This window comes from Setaria viridis, chromosome 3 (assembly GCF_005286985.2).
Source record: "Setaria viridis chromosome 3, Setaria_viridis_v4.0, whole genome shotgun sequence".
NCBI lineage: Eukaryota > Viridiplantae > Streptophyta > Magnoliopsida > Poales > Poaceae > Setaria > Setaria viridis.
The window spans coordinates 17,009,564-17,021,738 of NC_048265.2; the positions used below are offsets into that span (position 1 = coordinate 17,009,564).

Genomic DNA, 12,175 nt, shown 5'->3' on the forward strand with positions numbered 1-12,175 from the left:
TGGTATCCGGGTAGATTTAGATAGTCTAGTTGCCTTGACGTGTACTCCAAGTAACTTCATGTCCTCGGCTCGTACGCCCTGGTCGGGCGAACCCACTTGCAGGTCCGGCCAGCATCCTGATCGGTGGGGACCCATGGGGTACCCATATCTCTTAAGCCGAGCAATGTGTAGGTGAACAGAAACTTGAGGTCGTCATAGTGAAGCTTGAATTCAAGTAGCTGAATCTGCAACGTCGTCATGGTGACAGAGAGGCTGCGCAGTGCTCAAAAGAAGAAAAATTGAGCAAATGCAAGGCCAGCATGCAGAGCGAAGGCGAGCGCCGAGTTGATGGATGCTGGCATCCAGCAGGTTAGAGCGTCGGGTGCGGAGGGTGTCACAAGATGCACTCTGTAGGAGTAGCCCCCGAGCATTGAAACGATTAGAATAATTGGTCCAATGGTCCAAGAAGAAAAAAATGATCCCAGAAGCAAGTCCAAGTGCCTGAGTACAAGGATAGGTGAAGCCACAAAGGCACACCGACCAGAAGTAGGCGCCCAGCCCTCGAGGACGAGGACTGGCGGAGCCACAGAGGCACGCCAACCTGAAGTATGCACCTAGCTCGTGAGCATGGAAGTCGGATGAGTCATGGAAGCACATCGAGTCGCCTTCCGCCCTAAGCCAAAGAGGTCGGCTGAGCGACGGGAGGCATGCCGAGTCGTCGGCGGCGCCCAGCCCCCGAGCATGGGAGCCGGATGAGTCATCGAAGTACGCCGAGTCACCTCCCGCCCCGAGCTAGAGAGGCCGACCGGGCGACGAGAGGCACGCTGAGTCATTGGTGGCACCCAGCCCCGAGCCTGGGAGACGAATGAGTCATCGAAGTATGCCGAGTTGCCTCCCGTCCCAAGCTAGAGAGGCTTGTCGAGCGACGAGAGGCACGCCGAATCATCAGTGGCGCTCAGCCCCTGAGCCTTGGAGCCGGACAAGACGTCGAAGTACGCCGAGTCGCCTCCCGCCCCGAGCTAGAGAGGCCGGCCGGGCGACGGGAGGCACACTGAGTCGTGGGCGGCGCCCAGCCCCCAAGCCTGGGAGCCGGACGAGTCGTCAAAGTGCACCAAGTCAGGATCTATAAAATAAATCTTACAGTGTATCAATCTGTGTGATGAAATATATGATGTAATGAACTTAATCGTATGCGATCTGAGAAAAAAAATGCTCCATCCCTCCCTTGGCGCATACGATAGGACAACGTGTAGCTGAGGCTTGTAGCCGTTAAGCGCCTAGCCTTGCCTAACCAGCGTCCTACTGAGAGCGGATCTTGAGCTTGTAGGAGGGGTGAACGCAAGGTTGTTTAGGTTTCGCGAGCTAGGACGCCGAGCACACGAGTTAGTCGTATAGCCTCGAGAGGGGGAGGAGAAAGAAGCAGGACCCAGAGGTCGGTGCCTGGGTGAAGCCCCCAAGCTTAAGAGCGAGCGGGCTGCTGAATAGGTCAGATAGCCCCCGAGCGTCAGGAACAGCTCGAGCAAAGGAATAGTAAGGTAGTAGGTACGCAAAGAACTTGGTTTTATTTATTTAATAAAAAGGGAGAAAAGAATATTTAGCTTTTAAGTCCGAAGGGTAGAAGCGTAGCAGGCGCTCGATGTTCCATGGATTGGGGACGCCTGAGTCGTCCACCCACTGCAGCCGGTAGGTGCCGGGTTGGACGACCGGTGAAGCCGCGGAGGCACGTCAAGTCACCTCCCTCCCTGAGCCAGAGAAGTCGGCCAGGCAATGGGAGGTATGCCGAGTAGCCTGGGAGGTCGGCTGAATGGTAGGAAGGCACGCTGAGTCATTTTTGCATTGATTCATGGACGATTGTCGATAAAGCTGTGATGGTTGTTGAAGAAGCTGACTTGTCCGAGTGAATTCTGACTAGTTGTCGATGGTATGAGGCATGTCCCCGACCAGTTTTCTAGTCAAGGCGTGTAGTCGAAGTAGTCGTTAGCAAGATGACACGAAGTCGAAGTAGTCATAGCTAGACCCTTGTTGGTACATAGTTGTGTACACGTAGTAGATTTACACCAAATTGATATCATGCAGGGGCATAACAGTGGAGAACCTGATGCTCCTTTCTCTTTCTTGAAGTTCGTGTAGTAATTTTGCCCGAGTTGAATTTTTCAGCCGCAGAAATAGGTAGTAGCTCAATATTCTGCCTTGTCTTGATACTTGCGCTGCTTCCTTCTGAATTCTTCTTGACGTTGATTCTCCCTTTGACTTGATGGACGGCAGCACAACTGTGCTTCAGTATGGAATTTGGTGACTTTGACTCGGACAATATTGCATCGCGAGCTATGGTAAGCGGCGCGTCGCATGGTCAGTAACCTTGACCCCAAGATGGAAAAAATATTGTCATCGATTCCGTCTCGGAAACCAAAGTAGCAACGCATCGGTAGACAATGCCCAGTGCCCTGGCGCTTGTACAGGACAGGATTTCGGCGACTTCAATTTGAAGCACGCTGAGTGCGCCAACTGCGTAGCGCCGAGTGGATTGATTTTGAAGGTGTGTCTTTTAAGCTCGCCCGATGATCTTTGGGTTTGGGTGGGTGGGCGAGCACGAGGAAGTCCTTCGTACTCTCAGGAAAAATAACGTCGGGACGGGATGCCATCAAGGTCAAAAAAATGGATCCCGCAACCACCCCTACCTGGCGCGCCAACTATCAGAGTCATGGATCCGACAGTCCACTAGGGAGTTACCCAGGTCGTTGATTTGTAGGTGAGAGCGGTTACGAAATCAAGAACTCGATGGTAATCACAAGAACACGAAGGAACATGGGGGTTTTAGACAAGTTCGGACCTCCAAAGAGTAATATCCTACGTCCTGTATGCGTGGATTGTATTGCTCAGTATGAGAGTCAATTGGGTTTCGTTGCTCGTTGCCCTTAGGGGGCACCCTTGGCCGCCTTATATAGTCCGACGACCGATCGTTACAAGTCGGTTTGAATCTAATCTACTCGGTATTACCTGGAAGGTATCTAAGTCGGATTACAATATGCGTCCCACGATATTTGGGTAGATTTGGACAGTCTAGTTGCCTTGACAGTACTCCAAGTAACTTCATGTCCTCGGCCCGCACGCCCTGGTCGAGCGGGCCCACTTGTTAGGTCCGGCCAGCATCCTGGTCGGTGGGGACCCATGAGGTACCCATATCCCTCAATCGCCGCGTCCGAGAGTGAGCAGCATGAAGCCTCTCAAGTCGAAGCATCCCAAGACCTAAACTAAAGTTCAGAAGAGCCCAAGGCTAGTCTTAAAGGCAAGCCCCAGAGCATGACCCCTATTTTCAAAACTATGCAATTATCTTAAATACTTGTTTACTTTATGCTTTAAGTTTCTAGGAGTTGAATGGAACCTTAGTTGCATGATCCCCAGAACTCCCAAGTTCAAATACTAGTATGTGTAGGTTGGTAGAAGTGCCATGCTTAATTAAGAATGGTAGAAGTCAAGTGATTGTCTGTCGCTCGTGAGACATAGGACCTTTCAATATCTAGGGCAAGTTACTTGAGAATGAATCACTGATGAAAGAAAAGTTTGAGATCAGGAGGAGATAGAAATGAAGTTGAAGTTAGTTTTGTTAGTTGCGCCCCGCCTGTGTCGATTAAGGTCCGTTCGTTGCGGCCCTGCTGATTGAGTTTGAACTGTACTATACACATGCTTGGAGTAAGAGGTAATTGAAACTGGTAAAACCTAGTACTTATGGCATGATTGTAGATTGAGTTGGTCCTGTTTCCTATTCGTGTGCTAGTCAGTAACTCACGCCTGGCCGGGGAAGGTACCGGTGGGGATTAGCATTCGAGGGTCGTAGGAGTTCGCAACTACCATCTCTCTAAGGGAACCGTTTGCCATATGCGGCTCGACGGGGCATGCATATGCCATGTGTATAGGTTCACTTTGCAAGGTTCATAAATTAAATCGATTCGCCACCGCTCTCAATTAAGAGAACCTTGATCATCATGTCACATCATAGTAAGAAGTGGAATGAAAGGAAATGTGAAATGATGTTGATGTTGTTATCTAATAATTTTTTTTACACTGAAAAGTTTTGAAAATGTTGCTCACTTAGAATGGTTAGCTCAACTTTAATTTGGATGCTAAAACTTGAAAGTAAGGATCCACTCTTAGTTGCTTTTTGACGAAACAAACCCCTCAGCCAAAAGCTTTTCATACTAGGAGTCGACTAAATATATACCATAATCAGGTAAATATTGCTGAGTATTAGTATACTCAGCCTTTCTTTGTTGTTTACTTTCAGGTCTTAGTGAAGAAATGATTGAGTTGGTTGCCGGTCAACCTTGGGATGGCCATCCTTTACCTGAAGGGTGGTCGGTTGAGTGGTCTCCGGCCTCGCCTTGAGGTGCTCGCGTGTTGGATGACATGTTGGCGGGCTACTCATGTCGTCATGCATCTCTATTCACGCTTTATCGTTTAGACTTCCACTATATTTTATTTAAGAACTCTAGCTTGTAATCTTTTATGAATTTCAAACTCGGTTTGTAAATTAACTAAGAACTCTATGTTTGTAAACTGAAATACCATGTTGTATCATCTATGCTCACCATTGTGTGAGACTTGTTGCATGTTTTTTCGATCGAGGTATTCAGTGGTTGAATCGGACTTTACCCGACGGACTGTCGGATTACACCGTTTCAAGTGCGTGTGACCGGCTTAACTACTAAGAGGATGGTTAGCGCACTTGAGCTGGTTTAATTTGGGCGGTTTCACCACAGCGGGTCACCCGCACCACCGAGGCGTTGCGCCTTGAGGTTCTCCGGGGCAGGCGTAGGGTCGACGTGCGGCGGGTGGGCATGCAGGACCCCAGAGCGCGCACGTGAGACCTCCTCCTGCATGGTGTGGAGGACGTCAGCCGCGCATCAGATGTGGGCTGGGCACTGACCTCACACCCGAGCTCCCAGAGGCCCGAGGGGAGAGCTGCGGCGTGGCGTATGATGCCGATTGAGCCGGCGATGAGGTTGACGAGCGGGGCTCAAGCGTGTCGATGGCCTCCGACGGTTGAACGAGCCTGGGCACCTTGAAGAAGGCAAGCTCCCCCACCGGCCCGGCCAGAAGAAAGAAGACGTTCCCAGGGGTCACGTGCACCTGCATGGCTACGTGACGTGGGAACTGAAGGCACGACATCATTGCCACCACCAGTTGAGCCTGAGCTGGATCCAGGGCAGGGATGTGCTCCTGTGACGCTGCACCGTGAGTGGACCCGCAGGCGGGGTTGAGGGAGGCCATCCCGCCGGGTAGGGCTAAGGGCCCGCCGGCACTGCCGCCCCCAAGACCACCAGGAGGAGCGAGGCCACCTTGGCCAGAGTCCGCGCCCGAGTCAGCGGCAGGGTCGCTGCTGAGGGAGTCCGGTGCCACACCCCTGCGATGGACGTGGCAAACATCGGTGATGGAGAAGGAGCCATCCTCCTTCTTGAGGCGCAGGCTGGTGGGGATGTTGGAGTAGCTCTCATAATTAGCGGTGATGATGACGGCAGTGTAGTAGACCCCAAGGAGGCAAAACTGGGAGATGAGTGATGGGTTTGCAACAGCGCCCATGGCGACGTGGATGTCCACCTTGTTCCAGTGTTGGCGCGGGAAGCACTCCAAGGTGAGAGTGGTGAAGCCGCCATGCTTGAAGGAGTCCTCAAACTCCGTCTCCTCGACGCGCTCGAAGTGGATCGTGAACTGCAACACTGGAATGTTCCCCCCATTGATTGCAGCGTCGCGAACAGCGGGTGGGTTGAAGACAACCATGCTCGTGTCGCGGCAGCAGAGAGGATAGGGTGGTGCTCACCATGCTGGATGTCGCCGAGAAGGAGAGCGTGGTGCACCATAGACACGGGTGCTAGAGCGTCGGGGCTGATGAACACGTAGGTGAAGCAGCCTAGGGCCAACCAGTTGATCGGCGGCATGTATACATTATGCTCGTCGGCCCAAAAGAGTTCGCCGCTGGAGATGGCAAGCGTGGCGGAGCTCGCAGAGAGGGAGGCTGGAGATTCCTGCGATGGCGATTCGCCCCGGTCCACCAGAGGGGCTGGTGCGACGGGCGAAGCAAGGCGTGCGGGTGAGGTGGAGTCACCGTGGGCAGCCCCAGGTGGGGGCGGCGGCGGGGAGGGAGTGGCATTGGTGGAGGAGGGGCCCTCCCTAGGAGAGCCTGGCAACGCCCAAGCACGGGGGGAAGGGGGTGGACGGGCGTGGTGCGGACCACGGGCAACCCTCCCCATAGAGAGGCAGACCTGGCATGCTGGCCGACCGGTGGCGAGAGCGCGGGCACTTGGAGAGGCGGTGGCCGGAGCACCCACAGCCCCGGCAGCGGACGGATCCCTGCAATCAGCGATAGAGTGGTTGCGAGCGAGGGGGGTTGTATCCGAAGACATGGAAAGGGATGTTTTTATGTCAGCAGACGAAGCCAAAGCTTATGGACTTGTCGTTCCAGACCCTGCTTCACCTTAATTGTTATTTGAACAAAAAGATCACAATAAACTTTTGGGCTCATCAAAATGCAAAATCTAAGACTACTATAAGACTATAATAAAATAAAGACTATCTGATGTCAGGTAAAATTCTTACTATGACATTGAGCAACGGAAGTAGCGCGGGGTGAGGATGGAGAGGTGGGTGGGAGGGAAGAGGGGCTTTGTGGAGGGGATCGGGGCTGGGCGCGGCGGCCGAGGCGGTGAGCGGGCGACCGAAGCAAGCGTCGCCGGGCAGGGGGTGCCATTGACAACTCCCAACACTGTGTCCTCGTCAGACGGTGGAAGGGGAACAATGATGCCGGGGCAGAGCAGCGGGGCACCCACCGGGGGCGAAGGCACGGAATCCGAGGTGCAAGCAGGCAGGGAGGCCACACCGGAGGAGGGGGCGCCTCTCCCTTGGCGGCGCCATAAACTCGATGGGACAGGAGGGGTGCTGAAGCGACGCAGGGGAGGACCCCCGGGGAGGGGGGGCGGGTCCTGTCAGAGGCAGAGGCACTCGTGACAGGGGACGGGACGGCAGAAAGGGGGAGGCCACGTGGGCAGGGCTTGCGGCAGCGGGGTCCACTGGGCGAAAGTCAATGGCAATTTGAAAGAATGCCCGTTGGATGGCGGCTAGCCGGGAGGGAAGGGCGGCGAGAGGAAAACTGCCGAAGGAGAGGCCGCCCCGGCGAAGGATGGTCGTAGCCACGGACAGTCGCAACGCTAAATTACAATTTGTTTTGACTTTTTTAGATACATAACTTTACTAGCTATATAAGTATATATTTTTTACAATTCGATTTGACTTTTCTAGATACATAACTTTTACTATATATCTACATATAAGTATATATCTAGGTCTATGTGTAACGAACAATAATTTGGAACGAGGGAGTAGCTGGCTGCCTTCTTATCAATTGCTTCTTTCGATATGTTTTCTATCGCGAAGCGGAAAGCAAAGACAAACGATGCACGTAAGGAGAAATAAATTAAAGATCATACTCCCTCCGTTACGGAAAGAATGCAACTCTAGTATTTTTCACACAAACTAATAATGGGTAAATGACGCATTTACTCATACTCCAAACAATATTTTAAATGGAAGATAGTTTTAAGCACCAACCCACCACAAGAACCTACTGGAAATTTATACAGTCATTTAGCTAGCAACACCTTACAACTTAAATTGTTATGTGTACCCGTAGAGGTTTTTTTTTTGACAACTTCTGAACCATAAAATTGTATTCTTTTACGGATGAAGGGAGCAGCACCGTCAGAACCGCAGCAATTGTCTAGCCACGAACGGATTAATCAGGATTGTGAAGCCTCGGTAACCGTTGCCGCGTGGATCGATTGCAGCAAGGCAGAGAAACCAGAACAAACGCGTGGCATACGAACGTGGCGCACGAACACGTACGGCAGGGGGCAGCAGCGAACTTCTCCGGATTTAATTGCAGTGGCAAAACGGAATTAAGGCTTTCAAGTCAGCACAGCTCTAGAGAGATCGGAAACTTCCATTCATCTCCATCCACACAGAGAAAGAAGAGCAAGGTCTGAGAGCTAGGCCGCAACAATGGAGGGAGCTGCGGCGAGCGCGGCAACGGGAGCCCTGCAACCCGTTGTGGAGAAGCTGACGGCTCTGCTTGGCGACGAGCACGAGCGCTTCAAGCCGACGCGCGGCGAGATCGAGTTGCTCGCTCAAGAACTCGACGCCATAAAGGCCTTCCTCATCGAGAAATCAGAGGTCGAAGATCCTGGTGAGGAAGACAGGCTCTGGATGAAGGATGTGCGGGAGCTGTCTTACGACATCGAAGACAGCCTCGACGAGTTCATGCTACATGCCGGCGACAAGTCCGCCAAGCCGGACGGCTTCATGGAGAAGATCAGGAGCTTGCTGGAGAACACCAAGAGTTGCCATCGGATAGCCAAGGAGATTGAAGATCTGAAGAAAAAAGCCATCGATGCAGCCGAAAGGAATCAAAGGTACAGTGCCGGTGACCAGCCCGTAGCCAGTGCCTACATTGCATCGGTTGATCCAAGAGCGCTTGCGATGTTTGAGGATGTGACGAAGCTTATCGGCATCGACGGACCGAACGGCGAGCTCATCAGGTTGCTGGAAAAAGATGAGACTGGAGATGGCTCGGCCCAGCAACAAACTAGAGTGATTTCCATTGTTGGATCTGGAGGAACCGGGAAAACGACTCTGGCACACCAGGTATACCAGAAGCTTGAAGGTCGATACAATCATCGGGCGTTCTTATCGGTATCAAGGAATCCGGACATCAAGGGAATCTTGAGAACTATCCTATATGAAGTGGTGAGACAAAAAGATTTTGAAGCCGTGATTAAGGGAGATTATGTTAGCAGAGTGGATGGGGAGGATCAACTTGTCACAAAGATCAGGGAATACCTCACAGGCAAAAGGTACTACCTAAAATTCTTTGGACCTTTTTGGTAGAATACTGAGTAGCTAATCAACATTTCTTTTGAGGAAATATAATTTAAATCTTTTTTCAGAAGAGATAGATATGCATCAAAGTATTAAAATATCCGTCACTAGAGTATTGATAGTAATTTTTTATCAAATAAACACTTGCATAAATTTATAAATGCTACTCAAATCCTTAAGTCTATATATTTTACAAGAAATTTATTTTTTATTGGATTCCTAAATATAAATGTACATAGTATTTTGCAACACATTTGTTATGTTCTCAGGCCATTTTGCTAACGTATAGATATACTCCTATGCTTAAACAGTATATAGAGATAGTGGCCAAATGTGTGTAGAAAAGACTGTATTATTGTCTAAAATGAAGTAAAAGAGAAGAACCTATCATAGGTCCTCTATGTTCACAAGAGCATCTCCAGACCAGAAGACTGCTAATAAAGGCATGTGAACATCAATTATTTGCAAGTTTTTACCATGTTACATAAACACAACAATATATCCAGCTCATGCAATGGGTTATTTATTAAATTGCTTCTAAATAACTCTATAAGAAATACTGATTACTATGTACGACACATACAATGTTATATTGTTGTTTATAAAGCATGGTAAGTTGTGCTAAGTTGATAGCAATCATATCTTGTGCCAAAGCCGCTACTTCGCAAAGAGATGGCTTTGCATTCTCTCCACAAGTTTCTTAAACCTGTCCCAATACATTTCATTTTTCTTTTATTTCTCTTACGTTAGACACTCTATTTTAACAACATTTTCACATCATAGTAATTCAAACTAACATAGATTTATGAACATATTGTCAAGTCTGTAATTCCATCTAAACAATTGTGCCAGCTTTTTTTTTCCTTTTTCTGGTCAAGGATTACAACATTCTTCCATTTTTGTTCTGCAGATACTTCATTCTGCTCGATGATATATGGGACGTGCAGACATGGAACAGCATTAAGGATATCTTCCCCATGACCAGCTGTGGCAGTAAAATCATCACCACTACTTGTACAAATGACGTGGCTCAGGAATGTTGTCGATCATCCACTAATGGACATATATACAATATAACACCTCTTAGTATGGCTGACTCAACACAGTTATTCTACAGAAGATTGTTCAACCCTGAAGAAAAATGCCCTTCACACCTTGAAGAAATTTCTGGACAAATATTGGAGAAATGTGCCGGCTTACCGTTAGCGATCACTGCTATATCTGGTTTGTTGTCCAGCAAGAAAAAAACAAAGGAGAAATGGGATCGAGTGAAAAAATTGATTGGCCGTGGACTTGAAAGAAATTCTAGCGACGAAGTAATGTCAAAGATACTATCGCTCAGTTACTTTGATCTTCCTCTCCATCTTAAAGCTTGCCTACTGTACCTCAGTATATTTCCAAAATATTATACCATTGGGAAGCAGAATTTGATAAGGAGGTGGATTGGTGAGGGATTCATCCATGAACAGAACGGAATATCAGCAGCATACGATTTAGGCGAGAGGTGTTTTAATGATCTCATCAATAGGAGCTTGATCCAACCAGCAGGGAGAGACAAATTTTTTGAGGTGAATAGCTGCCGGGTTCATGACACAGTTTTTGATTTCATTGTTTCCAAGGCCATTGAAGAGAACTTTGTTACTTTAATAGGAGTACCTGGTGTAAATCCTATTGCTGGAAACAAGGTCCGTCGGCTGTCTATCCAGAATGATGGTGAAATCCCATCAGAACTAGTTTTATCTAGCGTCAGGTCACTTAATGTTTTTGGCGGTAATATGGAAATTCCATCTCTGTTGGAGTTTAGGCTCTTGCATGTATTGGCCTTTGAAGACTGTAAGCAGTTAAAAGATGATCATCTTGCGGATGTAGGCAATTTGTTGCACCTGAGACACCTGAGGCTCAACCATGCAAATGCTGTTACAAAGCTTCCAGAAGCAACAGCAGAGCTGAAACACTTGGGGACACTTGAAGTACATGGACACGACACACTAATGGAAATTCCAGCAGCCATTTGCCAGGTTGGGCGGTTGGAATGTCTGGTAACTCTAGTAGTCACTGACGATTATGCTGTATTGCCTGATAAAATTGTAGACATGAAAGCATTGCGGGTATTGGAAGGTGTCAGCGTGTATCGTCAGTCGATCGACTTCATTCGCCGGCTTGGTGAACTAACAGATCTGAGGAAGCTGGGCATGATATTTGTCAATAGTTATGCTGATGAAGAATGGGAGGAGAAATATGAAGAGATTGTCTCTTCGATCTACAAGCTTACCAAAGCAAACCTTGATTCTCTGCATATCTATACCTTAAATGAGCCACCAGAGTTGCTGGACAATCTAAGCAAAGAACACCCTGATCCATTGGGCCTTCGGGAACTTGTCATCGAGGGGGATGCCGTATCAGGCCTTGCAGCTTGGTGGGGTTTACTTGTGAACCTCCAGAAGTTACTCTTCTGTGCGGATGAAAGTGTCAGCGAGGAAGATGTGGAGACCCTTAGAAGCCTACCCTTTCTGGAATACCTCTGCATCCATCTGTGGGATGCACCCGAGGATCCTGAAGTGAAGGCTCCTCTGGAGAGAGCAATGAAGGCCCATCCCAACCTTCCCAAATTGATATGGGTAGACTTGGATTAGATCTCAGTTACCAATTCTTCCTTGCAAACAGTTCTTGGCTCAGAATACCTGTCATTTCTTCTAGATATAAGCTTTCCCAGGGGGACTTTATTACTACTATAGAACTGAGCAAACGGATTTTTCCTTTGTTTTTTTTCTGGCCCTTAATGATATAAGCATGTCCTTGAAATGCTCACTATACAGGACAAATTGGACGACTCCTTGAGAGCTCCATGCCATATCCTGCCGGAGCCGGAGAAGTGTGAAATGTCCCTCCAACTTATGAACTGCCGTATAGCAGCTTATCTTGCTTCGTGAATAAACAAAAAAAAATGCTAGTGCAAGTGTAAGGAATCCAGTATCCTCTGGGTCAATAGGATGTGCAGATCCCCGGAACAGTTTATAGAGCCTTGTCCTGTGGAGCTCAACGTGCAAAAGGGTCTTCCTCCGGTTGCAAGACATTAGTATTCAGTTACTCTGTTACTGTCAAAGCATACATTCTTCAGCTTCCAATGCTTCCTAGTTGCTGAAACATTCAGTAAAGCGAGGTGGTTTGGTTACGGAAAGTGTCGCTGCGGAATGGCTCCCGTGAACCGCGCGATTCACCCGCCTTACCCAACGCAAACGCGACGGTCAAGCCGCTGGTGCGGGGTGACGCC

The 12,175-nt window shown here is 49.1% G+C and overlaps 1 protein-coding gene across 1 annotated transcript; it reads left to right on the plus strand.

Annotated features, from left to right (window-relative positions):
- The first annotated feature begins 7,760 nt into the window (after positions 1 to 7,760).
- LOC117846932 (disease resistance protein RGA5) lies at positions 7,761 to 11,712 on the plus strand. Its single transcript, XM_034728055.2, has 2 exons — positions 7,761 to 8,879; positions 9,815 to 11,712. Exons 1-2 carry the CDS (start codon positions 8,029 to 8,031, stop codon positions 11,535 to 11,537), a joined length of 2,574 nt encoding a protein of 857 aa, XP_034583946.1. The 5' UTR covers positions 7,761 to 8,028; the 3' UTR covers positions 11,538 to 11,712.
- Positions 11,713 to 12,175: the final 463 nt, after the last annotated feature.